Raw genomic sequence first — 21493 nt, 5'->3', positions numbered from 1 at the left:
GGGTTCTCTTCCTCCTTGTATGCCGAAATGAGACTTGTTTCTTCTTTGGGTAATCTGCTTCAGGGTGAGGGCATGTGAATAGGATAAGAAGGTGGTTTTCTCAATGGAAATTTCTCCTGTGGCCTGGTGGCACTCAGCTACTCCGGGGTGCTCGCACGTCTCCATCGACTTAGTGGCAGCACTGTTATTAACTTGTGAAGAAAGGTGCTGTACAGACAATACTGTTTTTCTATTGAAATTTTAAAAACCCCACGCTTAGTCTTGAAGACATCTGAATGTCTCTAAACCTCTCTGGGCTGGGGCAGAGTCCACCTCTGCCGTGGCTTGGCCTGTGCCGGAGCTGGGCTGGTCCCTCGTAGGGCAGCAGAACCCCTGGGCCAGAGCTTGCAGCTAAGCTGCTTTAGCTGTCTGTAACAACATTACAGATTATCCAGACTTGAAAAACACGCTTCTCTTGTTTTAAGTGTAGATATTTTACAAATGCATGACTTGAAAAAGTCCAAAGTCTTAAACAGATAATGGTTATTAGAGCCTCTGTGTGACTGGTATCTTTATTTTAGGTAAGTGTGTGTCCTTCACATGGTAAAGGGTTTTGGAAGAGAAGCTGAAGCTAAGATAAGAGCATAAAGCCCTTGAATCTATACTTTAAAGTATTTGTAACTTACTTTGACAGCTAATCAATTCTAAAGGTAAGTATTTACACTGTGGAGACTTACGGTAGTATAAAATGTTTTGGACGCTAAAACCACTTGCGTTTTATTCTGGACTTCCACATCAAGGTGGCATTGGAGCGAAAGCATCATGAAAATACTTCAGTGCAGCCTTTACAGTGCATTCTCTGAGGCCAGCTGAGCGTGTCCTGGGAAGGTGGGTGCCTGTTCAACACCTCCAGGCTGCAGCATGCCTCCACGTTCCCACCGGCGTCAAAACTCACCTGCTTTAAGTGGAAGCTTTGTATAAGTATAGAAGGTTACATTTCTGTTATTTCACTTCCATCTTGCCTTTGGCGTATTACAAAGGATTGTTGTAATAAAATGATGTGATGCTAACTCTGCAACATGAGCCCTCAACATGAGGTAGTGAACAATTGATTTGCTTTTGTTTTGTCTTCAGGAGATTCAGTTTTAGAGGTGTGTGTGGAAGCTGTTACCGCTTACCTTAGAATATTGGAACAAGATACCAGGTAAGTGCTGTATTTGCTCATTTCTTGTAGCTAAAAAAATCAATCCACTCATTTAAATGCAAAATAATGCTGAGGAAACAAATTTCAAAGTTTCGTATCGAAATCTCTTAACGCCTGACAAAGCTGAGCTTAAAACACCTCATGTTTTTCTTGGTAATACATTCTTATATATGTTTCTCTCCTCTCCCCTTTAAAAATGATTTTTTTTTCACCCTAGAAAAATACCAGATTGTGAAAACGACTCTAAATGAATCTAAGACAGATGGACAGGATGTGAAGGCCAGTGGTGCTATTTCATTTTTGTGATAAATCAATATTTACTAAAGTACTCTTTGGCTTGGTGTTTTTATTTAGACTTTTACTAGTAAATACTGGTTGAGTTAGAATAATTTAGTTTAAGATTAACACCTGTAGTTAATTTTCTACACTGGAAGTCTTTGAAAAGCTAGTAATCTTAAATTTAACTGACATATTTTACCACGTAGTCAGTAACCAGAAATGCTTTGTAGAACACAAATCTTTCCTAAAGAACTCCAGTGCTTCCTAAAGTTGTATAATAAAGCATCAGCTAGACTTAATTTTTGTAAGAGCTGGCAAAACATCATTTCCAGGCTAGGTTCTTTAATCATCTGCTAATATGCTCTTAAAACTGTAATTGCAGAGGCCTTGACAGCACTGCAGAGAGTTTTGTGTTAAAGACTCTGGCAGGGTTGGTGCCTGGGTGGCGTTGGGCTGTGCTAGGGCAGCTGCTGACCTCCTCTTCTCCTGGCCAGCGCTCCCAGCATGGCTTTGAGCTTGTCTTTCTTAATCCTCTTCTATCTTATCTGCCCCTTTTGGGGATTCCTCTATTCTCTGTGTTGCTGGTGAAGTGTGGAAGGACTCGGAAGCTGTTTTGTTCTGGTTTCAACCAAACTCATTGCAATTTGGATCGAGTATCCATTAAGCTTAGTGATTCTCCACTGTCTCATGTCTAGTGGGTAAGTATCACTTACCATGTCAGGAGGTGGTAGATTTATTCTGTTACAGCAGGATTTTTGGAACAACTGTTGACAGCCAGATTCCCTCCGTGGAAGAAATTTCACTAAAACTGCTGTGAACAACATGTATTTAAAGGTCTGTGCATTGACAGATGCATTCACGACGTGATTTTAAAAAAAAAAAATTTCTGGTAGCTTGAACTTATGACTATACAGGTGTTAAGAAATTCTGTGAAGGCTGTACCCCAGTGTCGTGCTGTGGTAGTATTTTTGAAGTTAATGTGGCTTGGTTTCCTCTGCCCCTTCTAATTTTTATCAGTGGAGCTGAACAGCCATAACTCCTCTAAAAAGCAGTCTGTCCTCCGGTGAGGAAATTCCGAGTAAGCAGCTGTGCCTTTGTGACTTAGATGGAAAAATGCACAAAATCAATTGGATATGTGAAAAGTGGTATTTTAGGCAACTTGGTACTTGACAGTTTCCACAGGTTTGTTCATGAATAAATACTGAATACTTCAGCCTTGAAGTGAAACAAAAGTACTATTGTTAGCCTGCTTTCAGATGCCAAGGACACTGAAATATTGTTGATACTGCGCTCTGGATCGGCCCTCCATCACCACATTGATGCGAGGGGCTCCTTTCTAGCAGGGATCTGACTCCTGCAATTTGCTACAAGTGTCTGCTCCCTGCATGAGCAGTGTCAGTAACCATCGCCCTCCGTCCTGCCACGCAGCTGTAAGCATATTTTCTTGGAAAAGTTGCCCCTCGTTACCCCCTTCCAGTTAAATTCTTTGCAGCATCCTGCAGCGGGGTCAGATGAAGTTTTTATCCTCCCTCCCTGCTTCTGGCCACCTGATCTGCTGTCACCCCTTTTGCACACTGGCATTCATTGGGATGTTCTGTGAGTATTTAATTCCCTAAACTGGCAGAGAACTATTCCTTTTTCTTGGCTGTAATAATGGCTTGCCATTTTGATGAGTTAAATGCAGTTTACAAAAGGGTCAGCAGACCTGGCAGAAACTAAGATATCACAAGTTTCACAGAACTTGATAGGATTCTTTTGGGAAGATAAAATTAGTCTTTCTGAGGTTCTAGTTTACTGTTGATGTATTTAAAATGTTAAAGCTGGCTTCCATATAACCTATCAGGTTTAATTTAAGTCTTTTCAGCAAGGTGGTACCAATGATGCTTACCTGGTCGTGCTTAAAACAGTTGAATTTTCTGGTAAAGCTGACTAGTGCAGGATATTCTGGTACACAGATGGTTAAAAACTGTGCTGTTTAATCCAGGGGATTACCTTTCTTCAGAGCCTAGAGCCTTCTGAGAGAAACCTCTTCAGGGCATCCTGCTTGGTTAGAATACGGAGCAGATGGCTTGTTGCGGCTGCATACAACACTTTTTAAAAATACAGAGCAGCTTTCAGTACTGTGAATTAAAGCCACTTGTAAAAACAGTAGGATAGATAATATCCTGGTTTACGAAGTACTCTGAACTTAAATAACTTGCACCTTTATTGTCCGTTTCATATTTGAAAAGGCAAAGGTTGTGTTCCTCTTAATAATACTCTTCTGTTCCCTTAAATAACAAACTTCCCAGATGAATTCCCATTACCACCTTGTCCTCCACTCTTCTGCCAAAGCCAACGTGTCCACTTCATACTAGTTTTAAAAAACAGACACCCCACTGCAAGGAACTCCAGGTACCCTGAACTGTTCAAACTGGAGCGATTAAAGATTGCAGCAGTGTGGAATTTTATTCCTTTGGCTGTCTTTAGTCTTGACAGGCAGCCTGCAGACTGATAGACATCGCCTGGACCAAATTGAATTCCATTTTTCTTGGACAAATCGGCCACTAATTTAACAGTGGAGATTTTATTAAGCAGAACGTGTGTATACCTGTGATCTGCAGCATCTGGGCATGTTGGATTGATTTTAAAGGAAGCTCGTTACACCTAAATAAAAAATAGAGCTACAGACTTTAAACAACACAAACGTTCATAATGCCCTCGAAGCTCCAGTTGGAAGCAATGCCTTTGGAAGAGCTAAATTAACACATACAATCTCAACCAGGCTGCTTTTTTTTTGCTTTTTTTTTCCCTCCCCCTGATTTTGGATTAATCCCACAGGTCCCTGGCAAAGAGCAGCAGCAGTAAGACACGCTGCCCGGGGCTGGATGCTGCTGCCGGGTGACCGGTGTGAGAGAGCTTCAGGAGAGTGTCCCAGGAGGGCTGTGGTGGTGGTTGGAGAGCAGGAGAAGCTGGTGGGGCAGCCAGGGCAGTGGTTGGAGCAGGCCCGTGTGATTAGCTAGATTACCAGAGAGATGTCAGGATCATCAGTCTTTGACCTCAGCACTGGGACTGCTCGGGCAGAGGGGGCTGGGAGCCTGCAGCCAGGTTGACCCGTAGCTGTGGATGGGAAAAGCTGTCCCTGAGGGTTGTGCCTGGGGTATTTCTGGATGTGGGATTTCATTCCTGAAATACCTTTTTTTTTGGTTTTTTTCCTTTTTTTTTTTCCTTTCGCTGAATCAGATTGTGCCCAAATAAATAAATTATTTGTGCTGTGTCTCACAGGACTCAATAATCTTCCTCTCATACAGAAACCTTTTGGTAGCTGAACAGTGTCCTTCAACAGAAAATAAAATATATTCTCTCCCTGTCCACATATTCACCTGTAAGATTTGGGATGTGTGTTGAATTCTTACAGCATTAGAGTTTAGACCTTTTATTATTATTAATAATAATGTATAGCTTCCATATTAGGTAGCTTTTAATTAAACTCACTAGAACTGCCAAAGACTTCTTGAAGGAAACGAGTTGAGAGTTTGCTAGTCTAGCCAGTGTTTTCCAGGGTTAAACTGATGTAAAGCTGGAGAGGCCAAATGCAGAAGAGTAGTTAACAGTAGGCTCGGAGATGAACAAGAAAGTTATTCAGTGTTTCTGTCCGTGTCCTTGCCACCTCATCACACGCTTGCAGAGGCATGACGATACCCCTGTGTTGGTAGAAGCAGAACTGTTGCTCGGTGAAGTGTGTCAATACTGTGAGGTCGTGCCAAGAACTGGGCAGCACGAGATGTCTGGGAGTTTTTCTTTCAGGCAGCCTTTTAAAAGGTGAAGTGATTAACTTTGCTATGTAAGATAAAGGGTTAAATTAGAAAAGTCTGGTGCTTTAAATATCTTTTTCAAAGACTACATAATCTGATGTAGGCTAACTGTAATGACATAATCCAAAAATAGCCAATAGTCTTCTCTTCGATGCTCATCCTGGTGGCAGTTCTGCAGCTCAAGAACGGCAGATGCTAATCTCCTCAGGGTGTTAGAGGACAAAACCGTACCTGCCCGTGGCATGGCACAGGGGAGACCTCTTGGGTCTTGCACATTTGAATTTGGAGCAGGAGGTTAATCCACATTCAAGTAGCATCATTTTAACTAGAATAGATGTTAAACGTTTGATCCACGACTTTAAATAGTGAGAGGGGAGATCTCTAAGCGGACAGGCATTCCCTCTTGCACAGTGGGATGCAGAGGCCTTGTCAAACTGGGTTTGGCTACAGGATTCTGCTCAACCTGGTGTCTGCGATGGGATGGGAGGCTGGAGTTTTGGGAGGTTTGGGTGGTGTTGGGTTTGGTTTTGTTTTTTGTTTTTTGTTTTTTTTTAAACAAATGAAAATGCAAATGAAATCACCCCTGTGCAAGTGTGGTGCAAAAAATCAGCCTCAATGTAATAGCAAGCTCTCTGATGTCAAATTGTTTTTATAGGTATTACCGTAAATAAATTATCTTAAGACTAATCATGAAGATGAAATAGCTTTAGGGATGTGTTATGTAGTACATACCCATAGCTGTACCTCAGCTGTTGATTTGGGGCTTTTGGAATGAAGAGTTGAGTATATACAGTCGTAATTCTGCGGTGCCTGGTGTGTTGAAAATGGAATAGTTGTTTTCACAGATAATTCACTGAGTTTTGTCACTTTTTAACTTCCAGATATGTAAAGAGCCTTTTCAAAGCCCATCTAAACTTTATAAAAGTTATAAAAGATTATAAAAGATGAATTTTTCATGCACAAAAAATGGTTTTAAGGATGACTTGATTAAGGATGTCTGTGTTCTTCTTTTTTTAAGTATTTCTTAATCTTTTCTTGGCAGGGGCCAGTTCTCTCTTCAGGTTAGTTCAAGATGGCAGACCAGAGGCAACGTTCACTCTCTACCTCTGGAGAATCGTTATACCACGTGCTGGGCTTGGACAAGAACGCCACTTCAGATGATATCAAGAAATCATACAGGTAAAGGTTCAGGTTTTACACCTGTTGCCCAACAGCACTGATAACTTAAGTGTCCGACAGGTGGCCTCTTTATGTACAGGCTAGAGTTGGTTTATTTAAACCTTTTGCGAGAAAAACATGTAAGAAAACCAGGTGAAAACATGGTTGCTTCTTGCAGAAATTGGTGTGAAAACATGCCTAGGTTTTGGATATAAATGCTGTTAAATTTTTACATCTTATTTCCGAGTTAAAGTCTCAAACACGTGGTATCATTCTGAAAGATTTTTATCTAAAGTTGAACAGAGTTTTAAGCCAGTGTGATCAGAGTTAAATTCTTCATGTTACGTAGCCTTGTGTCTGGCTTACAGGGACCACAGATGTGCAGTACAGCCCTTTTGTCCATCATTTCTAATTCTGGCACAGTGAGGCTTAAAAATGCAAATAAGGATGAAAACTAAGTATCAACAATGACTTTTTTCCTAAAAACCCATTCAGAATTTCTTACTCTATGTGGAGCTACTATTTTAAAAGAGGGTCTTTTTTCTTTATTTCTTTTCTTGAAGAGCTAGGCACATGAACAGAGCCAAAAAAAGTCCTGTAACATCCTCCCTTTCCACGTTTCCCCAAAATCTGCTTAAATGTAATTGCTTCTTCACCATAAGCGTGAGCTACGTACTGTTTGACAAGTGGCAATGTGTTTGGCATTACACTAGGGGTCAGTAGTAATCTTTACACGAGGATATTCATTTCTTAAAGTAGTTTTCTTTGAGTCTTTAACATTTACCAGAACTTTTCGCCATTCAAAGTTTCACTTTAATACTGCTGGCAACTACATGGTGAAGTTTATGAAGAAACTGGGGCCACAGATTCTCAAAAATTACCCGTGTCTTCCTAAAAGTGGAAGTTTGAATCGGTAAACTTCAAGCCTTAGCAACTGGAAAATAATTTTACCTTCTTGGAGGAAAAAACTGCAACAAATTTTCCTGGGGAGGAACGACCCGACTAAATCCCGAGGTGAAATGTAGCTGCTTCGTACTTACCTGAACCTTCATCTGATCTTGTCTCCTCTGCTCCTTTACGCAAAGACTGACCACCTCTGGTTTTCACTCCATTTGAACATCCTTTGCTGGCCTGTGGGCTGTGGGGTTTGTGTTCATTTAGGAAGTGGGAAATATATTTATCCGTTGCACCCTGATAGTAGCTAAACCCTCTCCAGGTTTATATAACTTCCCTCTAATTATAAAAACTGTGATGATTTCAGTCCTCACTGAGGCTATGGCATAAGTGGCAGCTGTGGCTGTTATTTAACTGAACAGCATCATTTATAGTTTGAGTGTTTCAAGCCTCAATTTATTGTTTGATCACTGTGATATATTTGCATGCACGTCCAAATGTGTGCTTGCCCAAATCTTTATTTTGTGTTTGTCAGCGTTTCCCCGCTGTAAAGTTGACGTGTAAACATCTGCAGGCTTCTAGTGTATTTCTCAAATAAGGGGCTTTGTGACAATTTCTGTAGGAGAACAAGTACATTTTTTGGTGGAGGAGAACCGTTAGCATACAATTCTCTATCATTTTTCTGCTTGGGAGCACGTTTTTTCTGTTTGTAAGGAGTCGTTTGACCAGTTTTCTACTGATTTCCATAAATAGCCTGGGCCATCTCAGAACTAGCAAATTTATCAGTGCTTAATCTGATTTTTTTTTTGGTGCTATGTTCAGAGACCTCCGAGGACTGTAAAGTGCTGTCATTTAGCTGAAAGATCTGTCGTGACGAGGGGAGGTACAGTGTGATTTCCTGGTAACTCGCAACTCTGAAGCATTTTCTATTCTAGCAAAGCTTGAACTGAAAGATACTTTGTTCCTGCACAGGAATTGGTGAATTAACCACAAAGTGATTGTCTGTTCTATTTTTGTGTTCAGACACTGCAGATCAGCTGTGGCAGTTTGCTTTTATTTGTTCTTTGGTACTCTATCTTAGACTTGTGGTGTGTCTTTTTTCTGTTAGCTTGGTCTTTGCTTTAGCAGAAGCAAAACTTAACTTGTGGAAATTGCTGGATCTGAGGGGTAAAAAAAAAAGAGTACTACTTTTCTTCAATGTCTTTCTTTTTTTCCATTGGATTTCTGAGGGCCGAATCCAACGGTCTGAAGTCCATCCTGTGAACTGAGCTAGACACTGCTGTAGCCTTTTGTTATCATCCAAGGAAGAATCATCAGGGAAGTTGAATCACAGATGAAGGAAACCAACTGGAACTTGAAAGTCTCCTTTGAGTGACAGGCAATGGAATTAAAAAAAAATAAAATCAAAAAACCAGGAACCTAAATCCCAGTTTTTAATCTATAAAGTTCTCTTCTTTTTTTTTTTTTTTTTTTTTTCCTGCAGGAAACTGGCATTGAAATATCATCCTGATAAAAACCCTGATAATCCAGAGGCTGCAGAAAAATTTAAAGAGATCAATAATGCACACGCAATATTGACCGATGCCACAAAGCGAAACATTTATGATAAGTATGGTTCTCTGGGTCTGTATGTAGCAGAGCAGTTTGGTGAAGAAAATGTGAACACATACTTCGTGCTATCCAGCTGGTGGGCAAAGGTAAATAGAGATGCAAAGGGAAGTTACTCTGGGTTGGTATTTAAAATGCTTAAAGAGCTCCATTTGATAATTGTGTCTGGTTTGACTTTTGGAAATCGCTGAATTTCTCACACCTCGTAATTAACCTTCTCTTGCTGTGTTGCAATCTCTAGATCAGAAGTATTTTCATATTCTCTTTCAGTGATACAGCCCTCATAGGCAGGACTTAGATTACTAAGAGAAGCTTGAACCCTTCTAGTGGGTTTCAAAGTGATGAGGATTTGGGGGGTATTCTCTTTGCAGAATGATTTTGCAGAATGAGTCCTGACTCTGACCTTGAGCTCACACAGATCCTGTTTAGAAGTAAGCTTACAAACTTAGAGACCTCCCTGAACAAGTGTCACATCTTCAGCTCTTCTCTCAAATCACTCTGGCCTGAGACTCCGGGTTATTTGTTCACTTGCCCATCCTTGTTTCTCTTGGAGCAGAGAGAGTATCACCACTATACCAAAAGCTGACTGCAAGCTCATGTAAAACTCAATGTGTAGAAGCCTTCTGGGAGTCTTCTGCCAGTACCAAGGAGTTCCTGTATTTTACTGGACTTGAATCATTTTTATGCGTAATATGGTTCTATCTTTTCAAGTAATACATTTTAGAATTGCCACATTGACTCAAAAGTGCAAAAAAACCCCATGTTTTACATTGCACATTTCTCGTACTGCAATTGTCCAGGCTTTTGCATTCTGGAGTTGGTGTGATTGCAGTCCTCTTGCACAGAAAGTAGTAAGTAAAAGACAGCGTGACTATGAAACTGAAGTATGAAACCATAACTGCAGCAGCTTACTTTAGTCACGTGATGTTGTTCACAGTGTTTTATGGCTGATGAAACGCCAAGGGGAGGAGAAGGTTTTCGTTTCATGGGTTTATTTTTCTACCCTTTGCCAGCACTGACTCCATCTCTTGGTTCCCCTGCAGTAAGCGAACGGGAGTATCACTGTGCTGGTTTGCTAGCTTTAGAATTATTTTTTTCAAACAGTTGCCCAGTGGCCTGTTTTGATTTTGCCCGTTGTCACTGTGATAAGCACCTGGCAGGTGGGGCTGGCTTCGAGTTGTGTTGGTGGCATCTCACCTCAGCCTCGCTGTGGTGAGCTTTGTGGCTGTGTCACAGCCTTGAGTAGGTCCAGGTCTCTACTTGTAGGTACATGCTGACCTCTGTGTCAACTAGCTAGCGTAAATCTTTTCCAGGGTTATTTCTGCAAGCTATGATCTGTCCTAAACAGAATCCCAGAACCATCTGGGTTGGAAAAGCCCTTGAGGCTCCTCCAGCCCCACCATGACCCTCCCCCTGACCCTTCCCAACTCCCCCAGATCCCTCAGCGCTGGCTCAGCCCGACTCTTCAACCCCTCCAGGGATCCCGGGGACTCCCCCCTGCCCTGGGCAGCCCATTCCAACGCCCAACAGCCCCTTCTGCACAGAAATCCTTCCTCAGAGCCAGCCTGACCCTGCCCTGGGCAGCTTGAGGCCATTCCCTCGGGGCCTGGCGCTGGCTCCTTGGCTCCAGAGACTCATCCCCCCTCTCTGCCCCCTCCTGGCAGGGAGTTGCAGAGGGCCGGGAGGTCTCCCCTCAGCCTCCTCTGCTCCAGAAACTATTGTACCTCTGGATTTAAGACAGATACACTTCTTAGACCTGCATCTTCTTGCAGATGTAGAATAGTCCATTTAAACCAGGATTGTAGGAATTCTTCAACTAAAGCAGGTTGGCAGTATTCGCCGCAGTGTAAAATGTTGAGAGCTGCAGCCAGTTTTGCACATATTTTTAAACATATCTTGGTGATGAAGCGTAAACCAGTAGTTAGTAAGTTCTGTCTCTACATCGCTGTATTTTTGGTCTCTGGTTTCCATATCAAACTCGGTGGTCACGTGTGGCAGGCAGAGGTTATGAATATTTCTTTGTTTTCTGTCTCTGCAGGCCTTGTTTGTGTTCTGTGGGCTCATCACGGGCTGCTATTGCTGTTGCTGTCTGTGCTGTTGCTGTAATTGTTGCTGTGGGAAGTGTAAACCTAAACCTCCTGAAGGCGAAGAGCAGGAATACTACGTCTCTCCAGAGGACTTGGAGGCACAGTTGCAGTCAGATGAAAGGGGTAGGTAAAAACGCTGTGGGATTTCTGGAATGACCATCAGTCAGTCTCTGACCGGGGCGGTGGTGGAGGAGCAGCACGTGCTGTGCAGAGATCAGGGCAGGTCTGGCTCTGGGGGATACTTGCGGCACAGGAATTGGGTGGGAAACTCCAACACTGGGGGTAGAGTTGTTGAAAACTCCTGGAGGGTCTTCATGGAAGTTGGTGGGGTCAGCTTCCGAGCAGTAGGCATCACGTAGCTCCCTTCCCGTGGCACTGGAGTAACGTCACCACCCAGACACGTGTGATTCCAGAAAGGGGCTTTTTTACCCCAAAGGACTGGGGGTGTTGAGGCAGTTTGTGTCAAGTGTAAAGGTAAAGGATGGCTGCCCTACTAACTGTATCTAACACTGTTTATGATGATCTAGTGCTATTTCTGTGCAGTTAAACCCATCATTTAAGAAACTGTAGAGCCTTGTGCGTGCTCTGGTCGTGTTTTTGAACGGGCACTGCTGGGTGGTGGGCAAGGATCAGCTGCTCTTACCTGAAGAAGGAAATATAATAAACGTCCCACGCGTAGGCTTGACCCAAAGGGTGTTGTGCGTGGACTGAAAAGCAGCAAATTATCATCGTGCTCTTAGAGGAGTGTAAAATCGTGGTATCCAAGTGGCGTAGGGAGGTGTAACTTACCAAAACCTGTGATCCTGCTGGTTTTTCTTGGTGTGCTAAACCTTTTGTCTTCGCTTTGCAGAGGCCTCAGACGCACCTATTGTGATACAGCCAGCATCAGCCACAGAGACGACCCAGCTCACAGCTGACTCTCACCCCAGCTACCACACCGATGGATTTAATTAAGCTAAGGAAACACTGTAATTAGAATGGATTTAAATTTAAAAAAAAACAAAAAAAAACAAAAAAAACAAAAAACAAACCATGGCCAACTCAACACTAGAATCATGAACATTAGAAGTAGAGAATGGGGAGGGGGAATAATTCTGCCACAGTAAGAAGGCAGCTTTCCAACCTGCCGAAAATATTTTGTAATCCCTTCAGCCTTTTGTCACCTTTCAGTGTCGTATCTTGACGATACGTGAAGTGCTGTAGCATGCAGTATTTAAAGCAGTTTAGCTACGGTCTTATTTGTTTCCTCTTTTTTTTTTTTTTCTTTTTTTTCCCCCCCCTTTTTTTTATAGCATGTATGGAGTTATGTTAAATGTCTGTGGTGTAATGTATTGAGTTGTCACAATATAAGTGTGATGGAGACATTCTGCATTTTAAGCAGTGGTACTGGCCTAAAAATGAGATTTAAAAAGTTTCACAGAAGCCACCATTCTTCCGTACAGCTGAGCTGTCGAAGACCTTTAAAAGTTCATGGTTTTCCTTTGAGTGCAACAAACCAATTCTTCTATTCCTCCTTGTATTCCTACGTTGTTATCTAGACAAGTTTACAAAGCCAAGAACCAAAAAATGCCAGTCCTGCAGAGCTGGAGTTCTCTTTAATGCTGGTTTTCAGCTTAAATAAATCTACCTTGAAAAATTAAAAGGGAGAGTTTCCAATCTTTGAACAGAAAATTGATGAACAGCTCTAAGGCGACCTTCAGTGACAGTGTAACCGCAAACTGTCGTTTGCCACAAAACCAACTGTGAACAGGCTTGTTTGGTGGTGGCGGTGGGATTTGAACTTCAAGCACAATTCTGTTTAGTTTGAGTTCAGTTGTTTTCCTGAAATGCTAAAGACCAAATAGCGCAGGTTGTTTTTGGGGTTTTTTTTTGAGTGCATGAGAATCTTAAAGTGAAACTGGTTAATTGGTTTTCACTGAGCAAGTGAGTCAAATGCAGAGACTAAGCGACAGCATAAACATTAAAAAAAAAAAAAAATTGGTTTTTAAAAATTTGGTCTAATAATTTGAGATTTTAATAGACAAATGGGGTATTATGTGTCTTTTTTTAAACAGTTTTTATCACACACTAGCCCTTTAATTTTCTCATGAACATCTTTGTGGAGTACTTTAGTGGTTTTTTAAGAACAAAATACCTTTCTTTGTATTTATATTGTATAATTTGCACATTGTCTTGCATTTAGATTTGTTTACACCACTGTTTTTCTTTTTACTCAGAACAACTATGGGGAGACCATTGACAGGTTCCCTGTACTATCTTGAAACCAAATCATATCGGAATACTGCTCTAGAAACTGGTTTGTTGAGATTTAACTGTCTAAAAAAAAAAAAAAAAGGCATTTTAGGCAGCTGCTGAATTGCCGGGATATTTTGTTGTTAATAATCCTGCTTTAGAGGATACTGAGTCAGGATCTAGAACAGCTACCAGAAGACCTACACTTGGCACTTTTAGCAGTTAATCACAGCCTCTTTAATTTTGATCTTTATGGTTTTATATCGCAATGCCTCTGCTGTCCTTTGTATCCCCCTGTCTCCCCTTTTCAGTTTTCACCTGTTGAGAGGCTATTTACAGCCTTCCACCTGGTATTTGCTGCTCTTTTACAAGATCCAGGTGTTACTTCAGAACGGGTAAAGCACTGTCAGTCTGTAAGAAAACCACCAGAAAAAGAAGGGGACTCTCCTGCCAGAGAATTGTTCTGAAGATATCAGAACGCTATCTTTGCATGAGCTGAAAACGATGGGCCACGCAAAACGTGACATGAAACCGCGTTGAACACGCTGGGTAGAAGAACACGGTCTCGATGCGAAGCGAGGGGGGCGTTTGCAAAATCAGACTTTGCTGTAGCTGTTGGTACAAACACACGCTTGTTGCCTGCATGTGAGCTTGTTGCAGATAAGCACGATCCTGATACCACATCAGGGTCCCCAGAATTCAAAAAGAAATGTGACTTTTAATTGACTGGCTAGATTTCAGTAGCACACTTACATCACTTCTTCCTTGTCGATAGTCCTTTTAGACCTGAAATTGGTGGCTTACTGGAAGATACTTCTGACTTTTTTTAATCTGGAAAACTCTTGGGCGGCCTTGAGGACAGGCATGTATGATTTAGCTTGAGGTCCTTATTTAATTGAAGTCTTTGACCCGTTGGAATGAAATGAAAAGCGATTTTTTAGGCTTAAAAAAAAAAAGGTCATATCAACTGTTCTCGATGTCAAATTGCACACTGGAATATGCCTGAATATCTGCAGGCTTTCTCCTCTAGAAACTCAGTGGTTAAAATCGCCCTTGTCTACGCAAATTATGTTCTTAGTAAAAAAAAAAAATAAAAATTGATAGGGTTGTTTTTTTTTTTTTGGCTTTGTAAACGAGCATAGTTGACCAGGGTGACTCGTTAGAGCGAGGAAGAGGCTGTTCCCTGCGTGCTGTAGTTTGCCATCCTCCATCTCCCCACCTTCACCTAACACAAAGCCAGTCGTTTCGGTCGTTGCTCCACCGCGGAGCAACTGTGACCCCCGATACTGGGGGCTGGTTGTCGGTGTTCATTTGGAATAACACTCTTATTTCTTAACCTCGCTGGGCTGCTTGTACGGAACTTCGAAAGGCTGGTGGGAGGTGGGGGGTTGCTCTGCAGGCTCCAGACATCGGGACTGAAACGTGGGCAGCGAGGGAGGGTTAGAGGCGATGCCGTTACCCGTGTTCTGTGCTGCTTGGGGAAAGGTGACATCCGGGATAAATTTCCTGGCTTAGTTCTTCGCTTAGCAAGGCAGGAGTTTGAGAGGGACTGCTTTCCTTTCAGCTGTGTCTGTGGGCGGTGCGTGAACAGTAATTTAGTCTCTTATATGCCAGAATGATGTTAGATGCTCCAAGGGAAACTACGCTGAGATCCCAGTTACAGGGAATGACAGGAGAACACGTTTTTAGATGAATATTCACTGGCTTTGAAACTCTTTTAAGTTTGCCCGTGTTACGTTAATTTCTGAATTTAAAATCATTGTGTATTAATGTAGATCTTGAAGCAAGCTATTTAAACATGGCTTCTTTAAAACTCGTGTCATCAGAAGGTAGGTTAATGCCCACTTTTTTTTCAGCTCTTGTAGGCCAGGTACAAGAGTATCCAGGCTCTAACATGAGTTGCACTTCAGAATAGCCAAGCTCAATCCTTGTAAACACAAGGACTGAGCGGTTAAAAGCCCGGTGCAGAGGGTCACTCGGGGGTGTGGAGCTGTGCTGTCCCCTCCCGAGCTGCACGGCATTGCAGGCGCTGCAGCCCCTTCCCTGCCTCACATGCAAAATGTTTCCTTCCAAAATTAAACCTGAGCACTGTTGATCTCCGTTCAGCGCTTTGCCAGAATTAAAACTTGAGCTTTGATTATTTTTTTTTTTTATGTGGTTTTCGTTTCTTAAAAATTGTATCATTTTTTACAAGTTGCCTGAGACCTCTGTTTCAGTAGTTGAGCCAATTCCCTCTAGCTCATCAAACCTCTTCAGCACCAATTTTTTTTAGCACTTGTAGCTCCTCCTGACGAGGAGTATCGGGGAGAATCTGCTCTGCAGAGCTTCTGCTGGCTGGCGTTAAGGACCACTGACTATTCCTGAGCTGTACTGTGTGGAGAACAGCTTGTAGCTTGGGGGGGGAGCAGGGAGAGCGACTGGCTGTGGGGAGGGCTCGGGGAAGGCCCTCAGGAGGAGGAAGAGGAGGAGGATGAGGTGGTGGAGGTGCTGGACCTGCCCCGTCCTCCCTGGAGATGGGGAAATCCCCAACGCACTGTCATAGAAACGCTTCACTTGAAGTGAATGAAGGGGCATTGCACCCGTTAAATGCCAGTTTCGTTTTGTTAGTGATGTTTGTAGGAAACTCTGAAATATTTATCTGTATATAAATTTGTTCCCGTAAACCCCGGTGGCGTCCCATAGGGTGTAGATTTCTGCTGATTCCACGCAGTGATGTTTTAGAGCCATGTTACCTTTTTAGTCTTTAATTTTTGAGATTTGTAACATTTTTAAACTGCTTTAGATATTAGCGCTCATAGTGTTCTTAAAAACGTGATGCTCTTCGAGGTTCAGGTGAGCACAGCCTGCAGAAAGAGGCGGGAGGAAGGCTGGAAACACCGAGTCCTGCCGCAGGGCTCTGCTCGGGGGAGTAGAGTTTCCAAAACCCTTCGTGTCAGCCTGTAAACGCGACGGCTGTAACCAGGGCAGGAGCCTGACTGCAGAGAGATTCCTGTCCCATCCGTGAAGCGGTTCTGTGGTGCGGTGTGGAGGGACACCAGCGTGCTTTGGAGATGGGGGGGTGTTAGATCAGAGCATTTGTACCGTGTGTGTTCCCTGAGAGAGGTACCTGCTTTTCTCAACTTTGTCCGCTGCCCTTCGGCGTTCTGGACATTTCCAGATAATTTTGGAGATGTGTTTGTGCTGGCAGGTTTTTCTACCCGATGCGACTGGGCATTGGCGTCACGTTTATCAGGACGCTCTTGCAAGGTGGCCGGGGAGGCTTTTGCATCCCCTGCCTCATGTTAATAATTCTGGATGCTGTTTAAATCCGTGTTAACCTTCGAGCACTGAAACATAACCCCCCCAGCACAAGTGCTTATCGCGTAAGGTCGGTATAAACTTAACATGCTTCATCATTTGATGTCGCTTCTCTGTATCCTAGTGGAAATCATCTAGCTCGCAGTGTATTATCGCGCCGACAGCTGCTTAGAATATCTTGAGCGAAATGTTAACTGATAGGTAACAAGGTGGCAGGAAATCTGTCAGCGTTCAAGTCCTGCAAGAACCGTGGCCCGCTCCGCGTCCTGCCTTGGGAGGCTCACGCGCTCTCTGGGACTCGGCCAGACTGAAATTCCCATTTCCTTCCAAGAAGATGCTTTCTTTACCGGGAGAAACGGCGTGAGGGAAGCGCTGTCTGACGTTTGCACAAGCCAGATGCCATAAACCTGGAAGACAAACCTTCATTCGGAAATCAGATGCCAACGTTACATGCACAGTTAATTTTGTCGTCGAAAGGCTAGATGCTGGGAATTTCTGGTGGTTTTTTATATATATATATATGTATATGTGTAGAGGAAGCTCTTATATAAAGTGGCCATTCATTCTCGAGTGCTGTTGTCTTTGCTCCCTCTGCCCCACAGGCAGCCGTGTGGGTGTTCTCTCGCAGTCTGTCAGCGGTTGCTTGTCATCCCCTTCCAAAAATTCAATGATCTGCTTGCACTCCACGAGCTGCCCCTTGTCCCCAGCCCCTGCGGCCGGCGCTGGGCTCTGCCTGCCCCAACCTTCCCTTGGAGGAAGGAAGGGAGACGCAGTGGTGAGGAGGAGGGCAGGGGCCATCTCTGGAGTGACTTGGCCCGGCGCAGGCCGGGGCGGGGGCTGGTTGCCACGTGGTGGACGTGCTCGTCGCTCGAGGTGTGATAGAACACATTGGTTTGGGGTTTGTTTTTTTTTTCCTTCTTTTTCACTACGTTGTACTTTCCAAAGTGGGACTCGGTGAGCTCACAGAGCAAGGGCCAAACCCGCGCTGGAGGCTTTGGATTGCAACATCATGTGTGTGTATGTATGTATATATGCACATATGTATATATTTATACAACAGGTGTGCACCTAGTACTTGCTGCTGTTTTTTCTTTGGTGGTAAAAACACGAAATTTGGCTCGAAGTACTGCTGTGAACTCTCAGCCAGGTGAGCGGAAGGTGTGAGTTTTGCCTGTCCAGAATTGTGGTTTTTTTTCCTTTTGGCTGCAGGGGGGGAAAAAAAAAAAAACCCAAACAAACAAGGTCTGTCAGGTGAAATGGCTGGTGAAAGAGGCGCTGGAAGGATCCTGTTGTATAAATAAATGGGTGATACAGGTGGGAGAGCTGGGCTGCTGGGGAAGGAAAAGCAACTTGCTGCTGCCAGGCTCTTCCCTCCTCGCTCGTGAGTTCAGGGCTGCGCGGCGCGCTGGCACGCCCGGTCCCGGCCCGCCGCAGGTTGGCCCCGTGAGGACTCGGGGTGGTTGCAGGCCGTAGCAGTGAGGCTGGGCTGTGATCTGGGCGCTCCTGGTTGTGCTGGGCCGAGCCCACAGCCGCCCCCCGCTCCGGCCTTTCGCTCCGGGGGCTGTTGCCTGATGCACAAAACCCCGGGGGTTGCTGCCGGGGAGTATCGGGGGGGGGGGAATTCGTGGATCGCTCGCGCGTTTGGAGTTCTGGTTGTGTCCGTCGGGGTGGATGAACTCTGAGGTTTGCCAAGTCCCAGACGCTCGCTGTTTCCTCGCCTGAGCCGGGCGCTGCCCGTCCTTCCCCTCATCCCACCTGCCCCCGCTTTTCTGGGGCTGGGTGTGGACGCTTTGGTTTGTGTTTTCGCAGACAGCCGAGGCGGTTTATATTCATTTTGCATGTGAGCAAGGCCCTAAACTAAGTAATTCATGGTGGGGTTCGGTTGGATCGGCCTCTTCAGGCAGCCTGAGGGAGCCGAGGGTGCCGGGAGAGGATGCGTTCAGCGTTTGCACTGCACTTGGGGTGGGCTGGGGGGAGCCCATCTTTAAAAAAGTAAAAAAAAAAAAAAAAAAAAAAGTTAAAAAAAAAATCCAACCAACCCACAATCGAAGTATAAATGCATCTGAAAAGCAATTATAATATAGACATATATATATTTTGTTATGTTACTAAAGGACCATACTTTGAATTGTATGTAAGTAGATGTGGCTGTCTGAACCTTGTGGATTGTAACACTCGATACTACTGAGCTCCTGTACATACACGCAGTTACAGCAGAAGGAATTATTTTATGTTTTAGCATGGTAATTTGTGTATTGTATGTCCGAATATAAACTAAAATAAAGATTGCTAAGTTATCGGAAACCACTGTTGTAAAATAAATGTTTTCAACGCGGAAACACGCGTTGGGGTTTGGTTTTTTTTTTTCTTCCCGCCTCTGGGCGCTGGAACTTGTCCCAGGAAGGGCTGTGTGGGGTGTCGGGGGGACGGGGCAGAGCTCCGGGCTCCCCTCGTGTCCCTCCCCAGTACGGGTACGTCACACAGCTCCGGGGGGGTGTGGGGTCCCCGGGGCAGGGACTGCACCTGCTGGAACTGCAGCTGCATCCCTCGCTGAAAGCCGAGGTTTGGCTCCTCGACCGTGAGCTGCTGCAGCCTCGCTTGGAAAAGGTGCTGCTGGGGGGAGGGAGAAGCTGCGGGGACAGAGACCCCGGGGAAAGCGGGGCTGGGGGGTGCAGGGTCCGGCTGGGTTGGGTGCATGAGGCTGAGCCAAAGCTTTTCTCTTGGGGCACGTGTTCCCCCACAGCACCCACCTCCCCTGCCCTCTTGGCACCGGCTGAGCTTTTATCGATTTCTGTCCCCTCTCCCGTGTCCCCGGGGTGCCAGAGGTCCTGTCTGTCCCTGTGCCCACCCCAGGGTGGTCACGCAGGGCCGGGATGGCTGAGCTGGCCGAGGGGGGGGGCACACCGAGGACCCCGCGGGTTGCAGAGGGCTGCGCATGGCACCGGGACGCTTCTCCTCCTTCTCCCGGGGGCTGCCGCAGAGCAAACGCTCCCACCACGATGGTCTGGGAGCTCAGGGAGGGGGCCCGGCCTCCCTGGGGGGGCTGTGATGCTCTTGCTGGTGATGCTCAGTCGGGAAAGCTCTTACACGGATGCTCGTCTCCCCCCGAGAGCCCCCAAGCTCGGGTTTTGTTACACCTCGTCCCAGAGCCCAGCTGTGACACTAAAAGGCTCAGACTTGCTGCCAGGCCGGGAAGCGGCAGCTTTCGGGCCCTTTGCAGCAACACTGGGGGGAGGACAAGCCCCAACCGGGTCTCGGGGTGCAGGTCCCAGCTGGGGGTTGGAGCAAACCCCGTTTGTAAGAGCCGCGGCCGCCCCCAGAGCAGCGTCCCAGAGAGGAATGTCCCCTTCAGCCCCCCACGCACCCGCCTGTCCCCCCTGGTGTCCCAGGCCACTCCCTGAGCACTTGTCCTGCCTGAGGCTGCTGCTGCACCCTGCAAGTAGCAGAAATCCTCCTCCTCCTCCTCCTCCTGCCAGGTCTGGGGGCCTCAGCTCACTGCTCTGAGACCCCCCCTCCCGCCCCAGCAAAGCCCCAGCTTTCTGCAGGGGGTTAAAAAGTGCTTCTGAGCCGCTCCTGCTGCCTGTCATTGCCTCTGGTTTAACAAACTGTTCCTCCCTTTCCTTGCAGTAATTACTGCTTTTATGTATTCCTCACCTTTTCTCCATAATGGGAGAAAATGTAGCTTTACAGAAAAAAAAACCACCAAAAAACCCCAGCCCAGCCCACAAAGCGATCACAGCGCATTAGCGGCGCGAGGAGCTTTGTCCCACGTAACCACCAGCCTCGGAGAGGATCAGCCCTGGGCTGGGAGACCCAGCACGGCTCTCCGGGATGGGTTTGGTGGCTGACACCAAAGCTGCTGCTCGTGCAGCCCTGGGAGGAGGATGAGGGACCTGCGGGTCCCTGCGGGGTGCTGGTGTCTGCCTGTGTGGGTGATGGGTGATCATTTATGGGTGATACTGACGGGTTCATGGGTGATGGTGATCCCTCACGGGTGATGGTGACGGGCTTTTGGGTGATAGGTGATGATTTATGGATCGTGGTGATGGCTTCATGGATGATGTTGATCACTCACGGGTGACGGTGATGGGTTCACGGGTGACAGTGATGGGTTCACGGGTGACAGTGACAACTCATAGGTGATGATGATGGCTTCATGGATGATGTTGATCACTCACAGGTGATGGTGACCCCTCCCAGGCTGACAACAGGCTGCGGTAGGACACAACCCCGGGGGCAGGGTCTGAGCAACCCTGGGAGGGGAAAGGATCCTCGCTCCCCACTTCACTGCAACATCCCTAAGGTCAAAGCATCCCCCCCAAATCCTTTTGTCCGCGTAGGGGATGGATCCAGAGGGCTAAACATCCACGATTTTGGGGTGGAGGAAAGTCACTTTTGCCAACTTTATGTTGGGGGGGGGGGGGGTAGAAACGCAGGAGCACAAAGTGGGGCAGGTGCGAGGGTGACTTTAATTTACAACAGCGAGAGGAACACGCGGGACGTAGCGATGGGGACCCCATGGGGCAAGAGGAGGGGGGGGGGGTCCTTGGGCACAGCTCCAGCCCCCCCCCCAGCCTTCTCCGCTCTGCCCTGGCCGCTCGCTATGGGGTCAGTCTCCTTCTCCCCCTCCTCTCCCCCCCTCCCCACTGCCAAAACGACTCCCCCCCTCCCCTCATTTTCCTATACTCTGGAGCAAGAGCTTATTGCTGAGCGCTTTCTGGGCCAGTCTCTCCTCCCGGGACATCTCCAGGAACTCGCGGAGGAGGTGGAAGGTCAGATCCAGAGAGTTGGGTTTCCCGTCTCGCCTCTTGCCCGTTTGCAAGGCCCGGGGGGTGCGGGGGGCCGCGGGGGGCTTTGCCCCACGGGGATGGCAGAGTCTTTGGGGGAAGGGGCCCGGGGGTCGTGGGGCTCCCGGCCAAGGCTCCCAGGTGGGTTGGGGGGGCAAGGTCAGCCTGCGGGAT

General features: G+C 46.0%; 1 protein-coding gene across 2 annotated transcripts in view; it reads left to right on the top strand.

The window, feature by feature from the left end:
- The window catches only part of DNAJC5 (DnaJ heat shock protein family (Hsp40) member C5), a 34619-nt gene extending 15783 nt beyond the window's left edge, over window positions 1-18836 (top strand). The window contains exons 2-7 of one of the 2 annotated variants that reach the window (XM_074919864.1): window positions 1114-1183; window positions 1401-1462; window positions 6299-6435; window positions 8792-9005; window positions 10955-11126; window positions 11854-18836. In XM_074919864.1, the coding sequence (XP_074775965.1) occupies window positions 6329-6435; window positions 8792-9005; window positions 10955-11126; window positions 11854-11957 (597 nt within the window). In that variant the 5' untranslated portion in view covers window positions 1114-1183; window positions 1401-1462; window positions 6299-6328 and the 3' untranslated portion in view covers window positions 11958-18836. The remainder of the gene's footprint in view (window positions 1-1113; window positions 1184-1400; window positions 1463-6298; window positions 6436-8791; window positions 9006-10954; window positions 11127-11853) is intronic. The other variant, XM_074919863.1, reaches the window with a different exon arrangement.
- Window positions 18837-21493: the final 2657 nt, after the last annotated feature.

Source organism: Athene noctua, chromosome 16 (assembly GCF_965140245.1).
Source record: "Athene noctua chromosome 16, bAthNoc1.hap1.1, whole genome shotgun sequence".
Lineage (NCBI taxonomy): Eukaryota > Metazoa > Chordata > Aves > Strigiformes > Strigidae > Athene > Athene noctua.
The sequence above is the reverse complement of the archived record's forward strand: the minus strand, read 5'-3'. Positions and strand labels throughout refer to the sequence as shown.